This window comes from Cinclus cinclus, chromosome 14 (assembly GCF_963662255.1).
Source record: "Cinclus cinclus chromosome 14, bCinCin1.1, whole genome shotgun sequence".
Classification (NCBI taxonomy): domain Eukaryota; kingdom Metazoa; phylum Chordata; class Aves; order Passeriformes; family Cinclidae; genus Cinclus; species Cinclus cinclus.
In genome coordinates, this window is record NC_085059.1 from 21206334 (window position 1) to 21225799 (window position 19466).

General features: G+C 47.7%; 1 protein-coding gene across 1 annotated transcript; it reads left to right on the forward strand.

Moving 5' to 3' along the window:
* The first annotated feature begins 2816 nt into the window (after positions 1–2816).
* STK32A (serine/threonine kinase 32A) lies at positions 2817–18018 on the forward strand. The gene is made up of 12 exons (XM_062502521.1): positions 2817–2868; positions 4410–4465; positions 5452–5603; positions 6517–6690; positions 9263–9300; positions 11235–11324; positions 11867–11964; positions 14086–14202; positions 16030–16155; positions 17130–17258; positions 17595–17659; positions 17931–18018. Exons 1-12 carry the CDS (start codon positions 2817–2819, stop codon positions 18016–18018), a joined length of 1185 nt encoding a protein of 394 aa, XP_062358505.1.
* The last annotated feature ends 1448 nt before the right edge of the window (positions 18019–19466 follow it).

The window sequence follows — 19466 nt, forward strand, 5'->3', positions numbered from 1 at the left end:
CCCCTGTGTGCTCTGTCTCCTGTATGATCTGTCCCCTGTGTTCTCTGTCCCCTGTGTGACTATTCCTCAGGCGGGTGTGTGGGGTGTACGCACTCCGGCGCGGAAGGCAGAGCTCGCATCCTCCTTCCGAAAACAGCAGCGGGCACGGCACGATGCTTGCAGAAAAGACGGGATCAGCGGGCAGCGAGGGGCGGCACAGGGCTCGGGTCACACAGGGACTGTGTCTCCTCGCCGCAGGGCGAGGACAGGGACACCAGCCCGGGGGCGCGGCGTGTCCGAGCGCCGCTCCGGTGCCGCAGGCTCCTCCCGCCGCCACCGGGACCCAGCGGGCGGGGCCGCTCGGGTTCCTGGGCTCCGCGGCTCCTCTTCTCCCGCAGGCTGCTGCCGCCGGGTCCCGGGCTGCTCGGTTCCTGCGCTCCGCTGCCCCCAGGTAGGCGTCTCCCCGGTTATGTCCCCGGAGCGGGGTCTGAGCGCTGTCCCCGTGGCGGGGCTTTGCCGTGCGGGGTGCGGGGTGCGGAGTGCGGGGTGCGGAGTGCGGGGTGCGGGCTGTGGTCGCGCTGCCGGGGCCGTGGCTGCGGCGAGCAGAGCCGCAGCAGACACCCACAGCCCCGGAGGAGACACCCGGTGCATTAATAGCGAAACTCAGGGGCTTCTCCTCGTCCTTCCCGAGCGCCGTTGTGGCTGCGGGGGGTTCGGGGTCATCGTTCGTTCCTCTGGGAGCAGAGCTCAGGGTGATGTCCCCCGGGCTGTGTCACCGCCCAGTTCCAGCTCCCCGGCCGAGCGGTGCTCCCGTAGTGCAGAGGTGGTGAGGGAAATTGTCCGTGAGCCCTTGGAGGCAGCCGTCCCTTCCAGGGTTCCGGCAGTCCCCATCGGGGATGGCTGGACCGGCGTGAGCGCTGCCCGTGGCTCGGCGGAGCCTGCAGCCCCTCCGGCAGCCCCCGTCCCCTCCGAGCGCACCCTGCTCGCCGTGCGAGGGCAAACCACGCCGGTAGCTGCATTCCTCAGCTGTGTTCGGGGTTTATATTCATCTCTCATGGCGTGTTCGGCCGTGTGCGGGTGTGCTGCGGAATCGGGGCTGGGAGCTGGGATTGCCCAGCCGCTGCCGTCAAGCCTGAGAAATTCCCGCTGTGACTGCTGAGCCCCGGGCAGCGCTGCGAGTGGAGATGTTGCCACGCTGATGGAGCGAGGGTCCGGCTGAGCACGATGTTAGTGTGGAAGTACTAGTAAATTTAGACCGACGAATAGTAATGATTTAAATAATTCTGTGAGTTTGCAGCATGAAACAGTAAAAGATTTATCATTTCCATACCCTAGCTACTCTTTGTAAAGGTGCAAATCCTTGTAATTATTACCCAGGCTAGCTTAGCTTAAAGGAATATCTGCACTCCTTCCTTAGACTTGTATGTATTGACATATTTACTATAACAAACTTGGCTCCAAAGTGCTGTGCAAGGAAGTTTCCTTGGGAACCTGAGATATGGGGAGCTGATTTAGGGCTATTGCATCTGAAGATCTATTTTTACACTGAAGAATAAGTTTTGGGGCTCAAAAAGAGTTACTCTTTCTGTGGCTTTGATCTTTTTTCTGAAGACTTGATCTGTTCCTTTCAGAAACACTGATGGGAATTGTAAACATTTGCTGCTTCATTTGTTTCATTGCTAAATCTTGTTTCAGTTCTGAGATGGGAAATTAAGATTTTGTTTTGGTTAGCTGGAGAGAAGGATCTGTGTCTGCTGGTGGGGTAACTCCTAGTATCCCATGACAGACCCAGTTCTCAGTAATTATCTTTTCTCCAGTATATTTCTTATGATTCCTCCCTTTCTTCTTTCAGTACCATAATTTTGTTAATTTAAAGTAAAGGAGTGAAGTTAGTTAGTAGGCATTTCCAAAATGTAGATCTGATAAATTGTTCAGTGAACATATGGACGCCCTGGAGAATGCTCTGGGCTGAACTCAGTCCAGATCTTGCTGCACTGTTACTCCCTCATTTTGTTCTTTTAGGGCTTTGTACTTCCAACAAGGGACAAAATTGTATGTCAGTGAGACATCAGTATTAAAAACAAGCACATAAAGGTGCATTGCATGTGAATGCTTAAAAAATATAGTGGCTGCTGTACCTTATAGAGAGTGTTCAGGCTCTCTGAAGTTTCAGTAAACTCTACGGAGTTTTACACTTCAGTATTCCTATACATGTCAGGAGAGATGGGAAAATTCCTGTGCTTCCTGCTAATGAATAGACCTGTCCCTTGCAGTGGGAGAGGAAAGCCAGCACCAAGCCAGAGAGGAGGTTTGTTGTTTTGTTCATATCCAAAAAAATTCTAAAGAACCTGTGAGGAAACTGTACCTTGATTTTACATGGAATCTTTTCATTAGAAATACTAGAACGGTATGATTTTTTTACCAAATAAAAGACTTGTTTAACTGTTTAAATCAAAAGGTTGACACTTTGAATTCCTTCTTCCATAACTTTTACCTTCCACATGACCTCAGTAGTCAGAAGTGCCTTTTGGTTTTTTGCTGTAGTGGGCAGCAGTCCTGACCTGAGTTACAAGGTTATGGTGATACTGGTTTCTCTAGTGAGCTCCATTACAATGTGCTTTTCCCTCTCTGTCAGTCTGGTCTTTGGAGCAGTGAGCCTCCAGTGAGACATTCACAAGCTGTAAATGTTTCTTCATCCTGAGTGATGATGAACTTTTGCTTCCTGCCTTCTGCAGGATGCATCAGCAGGACATGGCCAAGGTTTGGCAGGTCTGACCCACAGCAGCACTGCACCAGAGCACAACCCAGAGGAGTGGAGAGCTGAGCCTGGGCTGACCATGGGGGCAAACACCTCCAGCAAGTCACCACCCTTTGATGGGAATGAAGATGGTAAGAACTGTTCCTGGTTGTTGTCTGGGACTGCAGAGTTCTCAGTGCAGACAGTGAAGGTACCAGCCAGTGCCCATGCTGAGGCTGTAAACACCTGGGCATCCCAGCTCAGCAAAGGCATGTGGAGGTCAGCAGTAGCAGGAGCAGTGTGACCCTGGTCCCTACAGAGCTGCAGTCTGCTCTTGGGGTCCTTTTGCCTCCTCTCCCAGTACCTCTGAAAGCAAGATTGTCAGCAGAGGTTGGGTGTTGAGGAGTCCCTGGGACACTGCCAGGTACCTCGAAGGCAGAGAGGAAATGCTGCTGCTCTGGAGGATGGATAGGTCTGTTCTGGAGGCCCCAATGTAGGGAGGACTGGTTGGAAGTATGGTGGGAAGGTGCTGGAGCGATGGATGTTCCCATGGGTGTTCCTGGTGGCTGCCCAGCTGGGCAGGGCTGCCTGCAGACACAGGGAGGCCAAGTCTACAGGCTGGGTTGGCTGAAAAAGGAGCTGGAAAAGTACTGCTGGGAGCAGCATTGGAGGCCAGGGTCCCTGTGCTGCCAAGATTACAGAGACAGTCATTAAAAGATTGTTCCATAAATATATTTGCTGTTGCATGAGTCAGCTTGCTGACTGCCATATGGGCTTTCACCTAGGTACAACAGCAATATGCACATGTAGATAAATACAAATACATAGTAATGAACATAAAATATATGAGCTGGCCTGACTCCTCTGGATATGCAGCTGTTCCAGATGTTATTGCCCAGCTGTGAATGCCGTGGTCTGCCCTGCTCTGCAGATCTCTGTGAAGGGTCCCAGTGCCAGGGACCAGAGATCCCCCTCTCCCCACAGTTGTGGCTGTGGGTTGTGACACAGGACTACTGCAGCTAACCTCTCCCCCATGCAGACACCACTCTCATCCTCCCTTGCAGGTGATAAGCATCTTCACTCACCCTTTTTATTCTGCAAGTATCCACCACCCTTCTCCCAGATGGTCTCATGGGTAAACAAATCCATTTGAACTAACTATTGGCAGCTTCTATTTACTTTGATATTTACAGCTGTTCCCGGTTTAAGAAGGGACATCTGTGCCTGAAAGTCTGTGTTCCTTCCACGTGCTGTAGCTGGTCACTGTCAACTTTGCTATGGTTAGACTGTGCCATCATACCTGCAAAGGTAATGGCAATATCCTCACATGATCTAAGGGTTTGATGGACTCAGCTTTGCATTTGGTCTCAGCAGGAGTAAGGTGAGGCTAGTATCTCTACAGACAGTGCAGGGGGGCAGAATGAGAGTGTTCACTTGGTGATTTCCTGACTGATCTGCCATTGACTGAGGCTGACCTAAGGAACTTGCCTTTGCAGCTGAACCATAGAGTAAAAAGCCCTCTTAAACACACCAAGTTTAAACAACACCCAAATCTTCAGAAGGAACAGAACATTTCTGGAGTATCTCTCATTTTTCTCAGCTCATAGGGAGAAAAAATAGAAATACCATAATAAATAACATTGTCAAGTGTTTGCTCTGTCATTTAATATTGAAATGTTGCTCTTTCTTGCAGTTACCTTCGACCATTTTGAGATTTTGAGAGCTATTGGGAAGGGCAGCTTTGGAAAAGTGAGTGTTTTGGGAACTAATCACCATGTGGGCAGCTGGAGATGTAACTGGGTGGAAATGGTTGAGTTGGAGGCTAGCATGAGAGTACAGAACCAAAGCCCATGCACTAGCAGTGAGCCTTGACCTGAGCTTCAATTTCTGGAAATCAGGAAGGAATCAGAGCCCAATTCCTTATCCATTCTGTAGCCACAAATCATATTGCATGAGATTAAAATGAAAAACTGACCATTCAAATTATCTGAATTTAATTAGATTTCTGAAGAAGCATTTTCTAATATTTCTCAGCAAATCAACATTGAACATCATGATACGTTTTTGATGAAGAACTACAGCCAATATGAAATCCTGGCAGGTTTTCTAGCACATTATTTAATGTGCTAAATGTTTCTCTGTGAGGTACAGTGTTTGTTATTAAGCATCAGTTTCACCCCAAACTCCTGAACGGTTGTGTAAACAAAACCTGTTTTGTGCTGCACTCTCACACGCTCTGAGGCTTTCCTGGAAGTAATGTTTCTTTATAGATTTGGTGACATATAAGTAAGGTTAAAATTCAAAGCCCGGTACCCTTTAAACAAAGCCCAACATTAACTGTGAACTGAATGACATTTCTCAGGAAGGTGAGGATCAGGTTCTGGTCCCAGTGTCTGACCTGTAGTTCTGTGGTGGAGGGGGCTCTTCCCAACAGTAGCAAGTGTGGGAAGGATGGACAGGATGACATTAAATAAAATGTTGACTTCTCTGTGATTCCCTGTCTTCCATGTTGTGATGATAAATTCCTTCCTCTCATCTTCCCCCAAAAATTTCTCTTTGGGTGAAATTCCTGAGAGATTCCCAGGCAGTGTCCAGTGTTGCAGCATTGGTGGATGGAGTTGTGCCCTGGCAGTGTGGACACTGCCAAAGCTGCTGAAAAACACTCATGTCACTGAGTCTCACCTGCCCAAATTTGCTGACAGATCATCTCTGATTTATCCTGATTGCTCTCTTAGGTCTGTGTGGTGCAGAAGACTGACACCAAGAAGATGTATGCCATGAAATACATGAACAAACAGAAGTGTGTGGAGCGTAATGAAGTGAGAAATGTTTTCAAGGAACTGCAGATTATGCAGGGCCTGGAGCACCCCTTTTTGGTTAATTTATGGTAAGAGGTGGCTCCTTGGCTCACTGGTTGAGTCAGAGCAGTCAATTACAGTCGCCTTTGAGACCAGTGAACTCTTGGTATTTTGCTGCTGTTGCCATTTAGAGTTGGTCTTACTGGGGTACGAATGGCAAAGGTGCAGCTACACCTCCCATATCATGCCTCTAAACTTGTCTTTCCTTCTTGAACATGAAGTTCCAGGGAAAGCTCACTCAGCAGCTGAGAGCTGACCAGTATGTGTATATGTAGAGATCTGTGCAGAGCAGACCATACAAGTGTCCCTGCTGCTGTTCTTCCCATGCCATCCCTGGCTTCAGGATGCCTTCAACATTCCCATGTCTTGCCTTCACTCTGAGTGGCACACAGACTACAAGCTTCATGTGGACCAGTGGTCTGGCTTCTGGTGCTGGTCCTCACATCAAGCAATCAGTGTTTTGATAAGGAAAAATCCATGAGGACAGGGCTCATGGCTGGTTGTCAGCCCCTCTCAGAAAGACAGTCCATCAAATGAGGTCACTTATGGAGGACCAGCAGAGACCAGCTGCACCCCTATGGTGTTGAGCACATGGGGTCACAGATAGACTGCCTGACAGAGGGACCTCCAGTGGTGGGGGTCTGGGCAGGGGGCTGGTCCAGGGCTTCTCTGTGCTGCTTCTGGGGTCACTTCCCATTGGTGCTTGGAGAAGGCAGAATTCCCATCTTGAGTTGTTCATACAGTCTGCTCTGACTGTGTTATGGATCTGAGACTAAATTATTGATGTCACAAGTGTGTCAGTAGTGGGAAAAGGAGCATGGAAAGGTCACGAAATTGCAATTTCCCAAGAAATTATGAGTATTCCCAGAAGTACCACATGTTCCTTTATTACCTATCACTTTTCAATGCTGCTGTCCTTGAACCACGTGTGTGCTGTTTTAGGTACTCATTCCAGGATGAAGAGGATATGTTCATGGTGGTCGACCTGCTTCTTGGAGGGGACCTGCGCTACCATCTCCAACAAAATGTGCGGTTCCAAGAGGGAACTGTGAAACTCTTCATCTGTGAGCTGGTGCTGGCCCTTGACTACTTGCAGAGCAGGCACATCATCCACAGGTCAGCCAGGCCACAGGTTGTGCTGTGGGCAGGTTTGTTCCTCCTTGATATGAAATGACAAATGGAAACTTAAGTGGTGAACAACTTATTGTGCCATGTGTGTTTGCTTTTAATGTGAAACACAAGGCTTGCCCAAGGAAAGTATTTTATATACAGCATAGGCCATCTGATTTATTCCCCTGGGGTAGCTGTGAAATAGCATATTTGATTGTCCACTGATCCTGCAAAAATTTGTCTCTGATAGGTTTAAATTAGCTGTAGCTCATTAATATCCATCCTGGTCCAGGGAGGGGAGGTGTCAGCACTCAGAGCTCTTGTGTTCATGCTTGAAGGTGTCTCCCTTTGCCCCCATCTCTGTATTGCACCAAAATATGAGGACAAACACAGCTTTTTCCTGTATGAGGTAATTCCCTTTCTAGAAGCACGGAGAGTTTCTTTTTGACTGCCACAATTTCATGTAGCCAGTGAAAAAATGCTTGAGCTCTTCCCATACCTTTGAAAATCTGCAGAACAGCAGAGGAGGCAGAGGTTCCCCCTGGCTGGGAAGCAGGGTTTGGCTGTGGATGGATGGACACACAGCTCCTCTGCTGGTGTGATGGGCAGCACAAAACTCAGGGGCCCAAGAGTTTAGCCAAGTTAGCTGCTGTCAGGGAGGATGAACAGGGTGGGGACTGTGAGGGTTAGTGATTGCAGGGAGAAGCTGACTTCATTCAGAAATATCACTCCAGATGAGCATTCTTGTGCAGTGTAAGAATTAAGCATGAAAAGCATAAACTTGCAATGGTCCTGTTTGTTAGTGGGGACAGCACACACTGGTGAGGAGCTGGGGAGGGTGAATCCTGTTCCTGTCCACAGCGTCCAGCTGCCATGGCCAAGGTGTGAGGGCAGAATGACCCCTTACCTGTCCCTGCAGCCACAAGAACCCCGAGCTGTTCTGCTCTGCTGCAGTCAGGGCCAGGCCCTGGGGACAGCTCCCACCTGCTCAGGGTCTCCTCTTCCATGCTGCTGCTTCATCCATGGAACTTTGCCCCAATGTGAGCAGGAGAGGGAGAAACTGCAAGTGAGGTCACAGTGTACTTTTCACAGAGCTGCATGTGTTTAAGGTAAATCAACTATAACAAAACATATATGGCAGGCTGTAAAATGTGCAAGTTATTTAATTAACACTGTAATGCAAGTTGTTTAATTAACACTGTAACCCAGTGGGATAGTATTTGATTGATAAAGTGATTCAATTGAGTCAATTACACTGCAACAGCTGTAATTGGGAACATCAGGAGACAGAGAAGCAATGGCTTTGTTTGGCTGAAAAAAGCTGTGCAGAGACAGCAAACTCAGGCTGTAATTATTTCCCACCTAGCTGTAAGAGACTGGGAAATATTAATATCTTTTAGGTTAGGAAATTATACAACTATCTTACAAGAAAGAAATATACAAATGAACGATAACGAGAATTATCTCTGGTCATTGTTTGCATCCTGAGAATGATCTTACTGTGCTGGTGTAATTCCAGAGGCTGTATGCCAGACTGAGAGAGATCAGAAGCAGCCACACTAGAAATTTAAAAATTATATTTTTTAAAAAAAGGAAAGAGTTCTATTGTGCTTAGGGGGAAAATCAGCCACTTACCTGACGCTGCCCTGTGCTCTGCTAATGATGCCTGTCCCTATATTCACCTGTATGATGGGATGGCACCAGGAAGGTAACTAGTGTTTACACTGGAAATTGTTTGGATGACAACATGCCAAAGAACTGTAAGTTATTAGATGACAATTAGATATATTGTGGTGTTTTGATTCCAGGTGGCTTGGAGAACTCAAACTGTATCTTAAGGACTGAATTTTTAAAGATAAAATCCTAAGCTTGCTCATTTCTTTACTTGGAACTGCTGGGCCTGGTGGGGAGCTCCAGCTGGCACAGAGTCATTGTGCCTGTTTCCTCCTGCTGGCAGGGACCTTCTCTCTGGGGCATCAGCTAGCCAGGTGCTCAATGGGGACTGGTGTAATGAGCTCATTAAAGCCAGGTAATGGCTTGTAAAGTTACTCAGATGGCTGTATCAGAGTATCAGGTGTACATTTTCTCCCTTCAGTCAAAGTGTTTCCCTACAGCATTGCAATGAGTATTATTTTGTGGGGTCCTTTTACTCAGGAATAAAACCCGTGGGTAACCCATTTGTATCTAGAACAAATTTCAAGATTTAAATTTCTAATATAATTTGTACTAAATAAACGGCGAACCCTTCTCCACATGGTATTGAAACACATTGAAAAGTAGCAGGAGGGAAATGACAAGAAGACTCCAACTGAACTGTGGGTGGACTTAGCTGAGTGCTGCTCACCCAACCCCTGCAGCCTGCACTGTGTGTACCGCTGCTGCTGCTCCAGCCCAGTGTTTGATCACTCCCTCTCTTGGGCCCAAATCAAACAGGATCAGAGCTGAGACCCCAAGGCTCTGAGGGTGCAGTGTCCCTGCCAGTGTCCAGAGTCTGGCCTTTCCTGGGGTGCCAGCAGCCATGTGTCCTGTCACTTCTCTAGGCTAATGGCTGTCTCTCCTTCTCTGCTTTTTTTCTCAGAGATATCAAGCCCGACAACATTTTGCTGGATGAGCATGGTAAGTGCCAGGTGCCTTGCGGTGCTGCATGTGTACAAAAGCAGCAGGAGACAGGAGACACAGGCTGCAGTCCTGGTGCTTGCTGGTGCCATTGTTTGGTTGTGCTCTCCCTCAGAGTGAGAGCAGATCATCCCATCCCTCTGTGCTCCACTTGCTGTCTCTTGCTCTTTGAGCAGCAGTGCCTTGTACCTTCAGGGCACTAGACACCCTGTGATCCTATGGTGTTTCTGGGGTTGCCTTGGTGTTTTAACCAACAACTCCTTTGGCTGACTGACTTGATGGTGTCCCTACAAGGCACAGGTAGGGACCATATGTTTGGTGTTGCTTGGGTTCAGGAGCCCAGCACACCTGATTTTAACATTTTCTTGGTTCTTTTTTAAAATTTCCTCAAAATGCACTATTTGAAGGGCAATGCTTGTGTCACTGCAGGGTTTGTGAACAAACAGAATTAATTATGGTGCGGTAGATAAGCCTTGTTCACGTATTTTCTTTTTCCTTGAGCATTTGGCATGGGGAGGGAGCTCTGACAAGGACTTGGGTCTGGGTATAGTATAAATGTTGCTATCAGTTTTTCTATAATCTTTCTTAGGCAAAACTCTTGACTATATTCTTCCATGGCTGTTTAGTCACATTTTTTTTCCTGGCAAAGATCTCGCAGGGAAGTGTGTTGTCTGATATCTATTAGTTTGTAGCTCATTAGAGAAACATTTTGTTAACTTTTGGTTTGGGTGGGGTTTTTTTGTTGTTGTTTTTTTGTTTTGTTTTGTTTTGTTTTTTTAAATCCAAGTAACTCGCTGCTGTGAGAAATCTTCATTAGCTAGAGCAAGGTGCTTGAAGAGAAAAAGTCATTGCAGGGAGGAGGCATAGCTGCATTTGTGATGACTTCAGAAGCTGTAGCAGAGATGCTGCAGCTCCCGAGAGAGGCACTGCCGGCTCTGAGACCGAGCGTGTGTGACCAGGGTTGCCTGGCAGCACTAAGCCCAGGCTCCAGCCACTTGCATATGACCTCTAATTTCAGAGCACTGGTTGATTATTTATTTAGGAGCTGGAAGCAATGTGGCTTTGCCTCCAGTTGTTGGAGCCCCTGTCCTGCCTTGCTCAGTCCTTCTCTGGCTCTTGCCCCATCCACAGACGATGGCAGGAGGAGAGCCCTGTCCTCCCTGGCATTGCTGGGGCTCCAGCTCGTGTGGAGCTGCTTTTGGTCAGTCCTCACTCTTGGGTGCTTTGGTGACCCATCACTCTTCTCCCAGAGCTCTCAGACTAGGACGACATGGCTTCCCGAGAGGAGCTGGGATCACCATGGCCATGGGAATGTAAGTCAGCATTCCCTGAAGAGGGAAAGAAAGGAGGAAAAGGCTCTGTTCATCTCTGCAGCTGCATTCAGCCCGGGAAGACACAACCTACTACACACTTCTATAATGACACTGCAATTCAGGATGAGTTTTGAGTCTGTTCTCTGCTCACTGTTACTTTTTGACTTTCTCTTGCAGAGGTTTCAGAGTGTTTTTTCTAGGGACATACCCTTTTCTGGGGACACTCCAGTGTTCTTTTGTCTGTCACTTGTACTGTTCCTTTTCTTCACCCATGGCAGCAAAGGTTTGTTTTCCGAGGCATATAGAAAGCTTTGGACATACACAGAGTTCATTCTTTTTCCAGACTGACACTAAAATATAGGAAGGCTCAAAACAATCATCACTAAATTACTTTTTGGATAATTCTTATATTTTTCTGGTTCCCCAGAGGGAAAATGAGGGGATATTTGAAACAAGAGACAAGCAACCTGCAAGCTGAAATATTTTCTATCAGTTACCCTACCAGATTTTTTACCTGGAAACTCCTTTCCATGTAGTATTTTACTTTATGTTTCTAATTCAGATTTATTCCTTGTGTGAAATTAAAGCCAATCCTGTTACACATTAGCCTCTGTCTTCCAGGACACGTGCACATCACGGATTTCAATATTGCCACAACATTGACGAGGGACAGCCCTGTCACCACCATTGCTGGCACAAAGCCTTACATGGGTGAGAACCAATGGCAGTTACCTGTTCTTGAATCACCATTTTGTGGGCTTGGGTGGACTGTTGTGCTGGGACACAGGTGAAGATATTTTTAACTAGAGCTGGGACTCTTTTCTTCCTGATCCACATCAAAACATACATGGTTTGAAGTGGCGAGCACCCTGGAGAGGTGATGCAGGGTGGAGACAGGAGTCCTTCCCCAGAAATGCCTCAGTGCAGCTGGGAAATGTGCGTGTCCCACTTCACGGGGTAGATGAAGGGATACTTGGGCCACCTTGTACCTGCTTTGAGTGAATGTGGCTATTCTGGAGCACACTTAACTATTAATGGTAGGCAACTCCTGTGTCAGCAAAAGGAATTTGTTCTTTTTGGGCTTTGGGGGCAGAGAAACACAAAGAGTTTCATGTGGAGAGGGCTGTGGGGCCACTGGGTTGCCCTGGTGCAGGAGCATGGCAGCACAGGAAGGGCATGGCTCAGGTGTTCTGTGCTGCTCATTTCCACTTGGGATTGCAGCAAGGCAAATTCTTTCCTCCTCTATTTCACAGCACCTGAAATGTTTAGCTCCACAAAACCCACCAGCTACTCCTTTGCCGTGGACTGGTGGTCCCTGGGAGTCACTGCCTACGAGCTGCTCAGAACTCGGGTATGTGTGTGGCCATGGCCCGGGCTGTTCTGTGTTGGACACGCTCTTGGGAGGGTTAATGCTTTATAGCAGAGATGGGACAGCCAAGCTGAACTCAAGGCTTTAGGGCTTATTACAGCAGAAGAAGCAGAGATCACATCTTCACCAGGCTTCTTGTGATCGTGGCTAAGAGCTAAGAGAAGCTGCTGCAGTACAGAACAGCATGTTGTGGCAGTTTCCTCCTGTGGCTGAGGGCCTCTAGGTTGGTATAAATGGGGCAAGGCAAACAAGCAACAGCTCCTGAATTTGGGTTGTAATATCCTTTACTTGGAGCTTCTATCCTGCAAGGAAAAAGAAAACTTGGGGAAAAAAAAAAAAAAGCCCTGTTGCTGTTGTAACAAGACTGAACAGTTGGAGCAAATGATGGGAAAAGTTTGACCCCTGCCTGTGCCATCAGGGCTCTGCTGCTGACTTGGGCAAGGTTGGGAATCTTGTAGATAGAAAAATACATCCGTGTTTTGAAAGTGTTGTGTAAAAAAGTGGGACAAAATTTTAAAAATTCCATTATTCTAAGCAAAAGAATGTAATTTAAAGGGGAGTGTTTAAGACCTTGTGAGGCTTGGAAGCTTCTTTCAGTATGAGTATGCAACACATGGTTTTTAAAACCTCTGTCATCAGTCTTTGCAAAAGATGTTTTGATGAACAGATTTTTTCATTTGAATTTGTGTGTCTCTGTTGTGAGGCATCAGTTTAGCAGACACTGAGGCGATGCGGCTATTTGACCTGTAGGGTAACTGAAGCAATTCACCCTCTGTAAACATCTTAATGTAATATTTGAATTTTCCACCCATAATGCACAATTAATGTCAGGACTGTGCATTACATTGTTTTTTGAATCGATGGTACTGTTTCTAAAGGCAGGAGCAGAAATGCTGGTTTGTACTCATACTTGATGGCACAGCCCTGGTGAGATGGTGGCACCTGGGTGGCTGCAAGGGGGGAAGTGAAGGGAGGCCTTGAGGTCCATCTAGTGTTGGCACACGTCAGGCACACTGCACCTGATCGGATCTCGCTACTCACAGCTTCTGTTCTTTAAATGTACTTTTAATACCCTCCTGCCTTCTTCCCCCCAAAATAAGGTAAAAATCTGTGAATCAAAACTTTCAAGATGGAAACACTCTGCCATTTTAAGTTCTCTCTCTAGGGAAAGCAGCAGAGTTCTCATAGATGGGAAATAAGCAGGGAGGTGACTTCACCTGCACTGTACACTGCACGTGTCACTGTGTCACTGCTGCACAGTGTGTGTGTCACTCTGTCACTGGCTGTAAACTCTGTGTGTCACTGCCTGCACACTCTGTGTGTCACTGCCTGCACACTGTGTGTGCCACTCTGTCACTGGCTGTGCACTCTGTGTGTCACTGCCTGCACACTGTGTGTGCCACTCTGTCACTGGCTGTGTACTCTGTGTGTCACTGCCTGCACACTGTGTGTGCCACTCTGTCACTGGCTGTGCACTCTGTGTGTCACTGCCTGCACACTGTGTGTGTCACTGTGTCACTGGCTGTGCACTGAATGTTGATGCAGGAGTCCCTGGTGCTGCACTCCACCGTGTGCTCCTCTGCAATGGCTCACTTGTCCCAGTGACATGATGCTGACACAGGACAGAAGGGGCCATCACCCTGCATCCTGATGCCCACCTAAGGCTGGTGACCCTTCTTGGGACATCCTTTTCTGAACTGATTTTATTGTTGGGAGACACCTGTCTCCTTTTCACTGGCATTGTCCCCAGTGTGAGTGAGGAACATTTTGCAGGGAGTATTAGGAGTACTCTAACCACAGAACTATGTGTCATAGCCTTGTAAGATAAAAACACTCAAAAGAGCAAGAAAATTCCCCTGGATAATAACTTTGACTTCTGGGGTTTTTTTCTGCCTGTCCAGCTGTTAAATGCCCCATTATTAGGATAGCTCTTGCTGACATTTTGTTTTTTCAACTGAGCCATAGCAACACAGGGAGAGATGTCCCACAGGAGGCTGGGGACTGGACAGTGAGACGGTGTCAAGCTTCTGTGCTCTAACTAGATTTCCCAAGGAGTCTAAAAGCAGATAAATTCAGGTGCTTGTCTTGTGGCGTTTCCCACAGAGGCCATACCACATTCGGTCCAGCACCTCGGCAGATGAAATCGCTCACGTGCTCAGGACAGCTGCAGTGATGTACCCGGCCGCGTGGTCCCCGGACATGGTGGCACTGATCAGGAAGGTGAGGGGGCTGGGGAGTGCCCAGTGCTCCTGCCACTCGCAGCCTCTGCGCTGCACTGGGAAGCCCTTGCAGGTGGTGTCCAGACCAGGGTCAGTGACCGTCAGAGCACACTGATAAATGTCAGCTGCACAGAGGTGATGGCAGGGAGCAGCGCTGTGTCCTGGGCTGGCACTGGTGACAGCTGTGCTAAGGACACGGGCAGCCTTGGCTTCCAGAGTCTCCACTGTAACTTTGCACTCTGGAACTAACTGACTCAGAAGCAGATATTGAGATATGTGTCAATAAATTTAGCCCCACAATTACATTTTTTTAATCCTCAAGAAACATTTTTTCCTAATAATGGAAATATTTGCAAGAAGTGCTGACACTCTTGTAATCCTTCGATGCTGTGTGGTTTATGCACCGCTGCATTTTTTTTTCAATAAAGCTGTTATAAAAATTGCTTCAAAATCATTACTTGAATAATTTTGAAGCTGAAATCCCATTTGAAATTAAGCCATATCTTCAATAAACAAGACTATGGCTTAACGGTGGCAGCAAAGCTGAGCACTTATCCCCTGCATAGCAGCACTGGCAGCAAATTTTAGGAATGTATGTAAATAGATTTTAATTTCATAAGTGTGGGAAGTGAAGTAGTACTTAATGTAGCTTTCAACTGGGTTTTGTTCCAGGTAATACACACACACACATATATATATATATTCTGTCATTTCTAATGAAATAGATGATCAAACATTTTCACAAAAAGAGGCTGTCAATTCTTTGCTGAGACAGAATCATGGTGAATTTTCCAGGAAGAAAATTGCAGAATGTTTCCTATTGCTGAAAATTTGGTGAAGCTGGTATTTCATTAAGCCTAGCAGTCATACAGGAATATTTGCTGCAGATGTCCTAGCTGTTGCTATGCTGGCAGCTTTTTCCTGGATCACAGCAGGCTGCAAGCCATGGAGACTCCCTTGTGAATAAATAATACAATGTCACAATTATTTAAATTTCCCAGTGCTCCTTTGCATTTGGTTTAGCAGTCATATGTATTTATACATGAAGCCAACTGTGGCTCCTTCCTGGCTCAACCATCCCCTGTGGATTTCCATATTTCTTACTGGCCCAGGCAGATGCTCATCCTGGTGGAGCCATGGTGAGGCTGGAGTGCAGAGCTCTGCAGAGGGAGCTGGGGACAGTGGGGACATGGGGACAGTGCCTGTAACTGCCTGCACACCAGCACGAGGAGGGTTGTCTGGGTCACCTTGCCCTACCCTCCCCAAAGGGCTTGGATCATCTGGTTTTCCTGCTAAGTTCTAGGAGTGCCTGGTATCAGGAGTTTATACAATGTATGATCATTGAACAGAGACAACTTCAACCCTTTTCTTCCACACAGATAATCCCTACAGCAATGTTAAAAATTATGAAAATAAGCAGTGTGAAGGCATACTTTCACACTGGAATAAGAATATTACTTTAGTATAGTGAGAAAAGAGGATGTTTTACTGATCCGGTATTAAAAGCAGAACACAAACACCTGAGTGGAACTCTCCATTCCAAACAAATGCTTATTTTTAACACTGGACACATTGCTTAATGCCACTGTACTGCCTCATTGCCTGCTCCTACAATGGAGATAAAAGTAATTTGTAAAGATGGGAATAAACAGAAGCAGAGCTTGTGAGCCGGGTGAAGGGCCTCTGAGCCGGAGCAGGAGAGGCACCGGTCTAAATGCCAGCGTCGATGCGGTGTCTCTGGCACCTCCCTCTGGTGTCCTCGCAGTGCTCCACAGAATGTGTGCCCTGTGTGGATGGTCTCATCTCTTCCATTTAACTCTCACTGCAGTTGCTCGAGCTGAACCCCAAGAAACGTTTTTCTCAGCTGAAGGACATCCAGTCCTTCCCCTATCTATCTGATGTCAACTGGGATGCTGTTCTCCAGAAAAGAATAATGCCAGAATTCATTCCCATGGTAAGGCCATTGGAGTGTAAAGGTTCCTCACACCCAGAACTGAGACATAGGAGGTTCTGACAAATTTCCACTGAAGCATCAGGTGTCAAAATGGGAAAAGAGAGACCAGGGCAGAGCTGTCTCTTCCCTGAGTGTGTAGCAAAGAGTAAAGGAGGGAGACTGTAGCGTGAGTGCCCCAAAATAGATATGCCCTGTTAGTAATTTTCCTGGAATTTCTGGATGCAGAACTGGTTCTACAGCCCACTGGGATGTGGGATGGACATCTGTGTGGGATGGACAGTGCCTGTGAGCCCTCTCATGCTGACCCATGCTCTGAGCAATGCTGCTCCCCACGTCCAAAAACCCAGTGCACCAGGATGGGGTCAGCAGCAGCCTGGAGATCACCCATCATCTTATGGGAATTGTTTTCTCCTATAATGCCTCCCCTAACAAGCTCATTGTCAGCAGAAAATAGCACATACACTAGATTTGTGTTTCTGGGCCTTTTAAAATTGAATTAAAACAGCACATAAATAACACAACCTTTATGGAGAATAATCCAACTATTCCAACTGGTTTTCCACAGAAGTTGGGCTAAACTATGAATATTTGTTAATTGTATGTCCACCCTTGTTGCTGGGTTTCTCTGTGGTGAGTCAGATTCTGTATTGCTTGAAGACCAGTTCTGCTGGGCTGTTGTGCTACTCTCAAAAAGGCACAACCCAGCCAGGACACTGTCCTCATCCTCATTGCCAGCCAAAGGGCAGAGTAGAAGCAGGAGCACAAAAGGAGCCACTGTGACACCTTGCATATGGCCCCCAGCTGAAGGGACTGATAGAAGTATATTAGGAGTATAGCCATGCTCTTGGCTGCATGTGTGATTCTAATTAGTGTATTTTTTTTCACAAAATTCAACTCCCAGATGCAGTCCAGGTTATAAGAGACTCCTTAAGACAGGCTCTGATCATTTAAGGCCACCTCTCTCTCCCCTCCAGAAAGGCAGACTGAACTGTGACCCAGCCTTTGAACTGGAAGAAATGATCCTGGAATCCAAACCTCTTCACAAAAAAAAAAAACGATTGGCTAAGAAGGAGAAAGATACAAGGAAATGCAATTCATCCCAGGTGAGAGCAAGCAGGCACAAGCATGTGGTCGAGGAGGTCTTTCATTTTTCAGTGATTGCTATCTAGCAAGACCATAGCAAACTGAACAGAATACTTTTTTCTCTTGAGACCAACTTTATTCCTAAAACTCTCCCCCATCTTCCCTGTGGTGAAAGGCAGAACATGTGTGCACTGGTTTACTGCAGCAGAGAGCCTTAATGCTATCCTCCCCACCTCATGGCTAAAGATGCTCTGTGCATACACATATTGCCATGTCTCATTGAAGCTGTCCTTGCAATGTTTTTCTGTGTCAACTGTCAATTTATTCCCTCTAATTTTCCCATTCCAATGTGAAAGGCCAGTCACCTCCAGAAGCACCTGGAAATGCTCCAGAGGGACTTCATTGTTTTCAACAGAGAAAAGTAAGTCTTGATCCAGAGGCAGCAGAAGAGGCACTCACTCTTGCCAGAGCCTTTGACAGGTTTCAGGGCCCCAGGGCTTGGGGAGCTGGGTGAAGGGGTGTATTGGGGCCCTGTGTTGGAGGAGGTTGGGGCACTCAGGGCTGGAGGAGCTGTGGAGTGAGTGGCAGCTCATGTCAGGCAGTGGGGAGCTCCCAGGCAGCTGTGCCTCTGTGGGGTCTTGGCACTGCCTGGGCTTTCCACCACAGCTCAATCAGTCTTTTCTATCCCCAAGGGTAAGACCCCGCTGTGACAGCATGCAAGAGACCATGACAGAAAGTGGAGGCCCACACAGGGAGGACAATCAGAACAACAACCTCTGAGACCAGCTCACCCCCTGCAGGGGACCTCCTCATCAGGCTGGGGCTCAGCCACCCATGCACCTTCACAGTGTTGAGCCGTGGCCTTGTCCTCTGCTGCTGGGACCCTGCCAGCAGCCCAGGGCACAGAGGAGAGCTGGAGCACAGCTGACCACCCCCTCAGCTTTCCCCCCACAGCCAGAGGGTCCCAAGCATGGGTGGAGAGACTGTGGGGGTTGCCTTGCAAGTGGCCACAGTTGGTAACACTCAGATCCTATTCTGTTGCCTTTCCTGGGGGCAGGAATGGGACCACAGACAATGGATAAGAGTGTCCACTATTTTGACTTGGCTGGCAGGTGCCACAGCCCTTGGTGTCATCGTGCAGGCAATGCTGCAGTGTGCTGGGAGGTGTCCACCATGGCATTCCTTCATGGATGGGCTCAGGCTGCCTGCCCCAGAAGGAAGAGGTGGCTCCCAGATGCAGAATCTTCACCAATGCATTGTGACAAAAGTGGCCTTTGCTTACAGAAAGCTCCTGCAAATGTCCTGTGAGGGTGGGCACAGGAGGCTGGAAATGAGCTCCTTCCTCAGCTGGGTGGAGGCAGCAAAGGTTACCTGCCCATCTAGTGCTCTCTCCATGTACCCAGCCAGGCTGGCATGGTGGGTGGTCAGTGTGCAGACAGATGTGGACACCAAGCAGTAACAACTGAATACTGGTGAGTTCAGATGCTTTACCAGTCTAGCCTGAAAAATACATTCACCATCACATTCAACTGCTGCAGCTCACTAAATCTGATGGGGTTTGGCTTCCAAATCCAGAGGGGAATTTGAATGTGTGTTCTGAAACTCTCTGCCACTGAAGTCACACTTGATTTAAGCAGGAACTGTCTTCAGGAGCAACCGCACTGCTGGTGTGGCCTTGCCAAGACTGAGATTGGCCAAAGCATTGCTACTGCAGATTCCTGCTAATGCCAGGAATGATGCTATTATTTAAATGCTTTTACAAGCCTGAGGTTTCACCTCCTTATTTGACATTTTTCCCACTCTTAGCAATATAGAAGCTACACCAACACCCTGGCATGTGTAGCAGTGTTTACTCCTTGGTGTTGCCCCAACAGCCTCCTGCTGCAGCCCCCTCCAGTCCCAACAGCACCCAAACCCCTCTGCCACACCAGCCCAGCTCCCTGCAGGTGCAGCTGTGCACTGCCCCAGCCAAGCAGCAGCAGCCTGACAAAGAGACAGCCGACAACATGAGTTGTTTGAAGGAACAACTTTTTTTTTAATAAAGTGTACAAAGTAGTAAAACTCCTTACACAAGGTGCTGTGACAGCTGTTACAGAGATGATTCAAGCTCCCCCATAGGCCTCGTGATGAAACGCCAGAGCACTGGGTGGAGATGAAGGAGATGAATGTGACAGACCCACCTTTCCCTACGAGCTCAGTGCACCTGCCCTCCCCATCTGACATCCTGC

Bases quoted from the DNA above. Each gene is read 5' to 3' on its own strand.
- STK32A (XM_062502521.1), top strand. From the start codon at position 2,817: ATGGGGGCAAACACCTCCAGCAAGTCACCACCCTTTGATGGGAATGAA. The intron at 9,301-11,234 runs GTAAGTGCCAGG...TCTGTCTTCCAG, and splicing joins CATTTTGCTGGATGAGCATG to GACACGTGCACATCACGGAT. The intron at 11,325-11,866 runs GTGAGAACCAAT...TCTATTTCACAG, and splicing joins TGGCACAAAGCCTTACATGG to CACCTGAAATGTTTAGCTCC.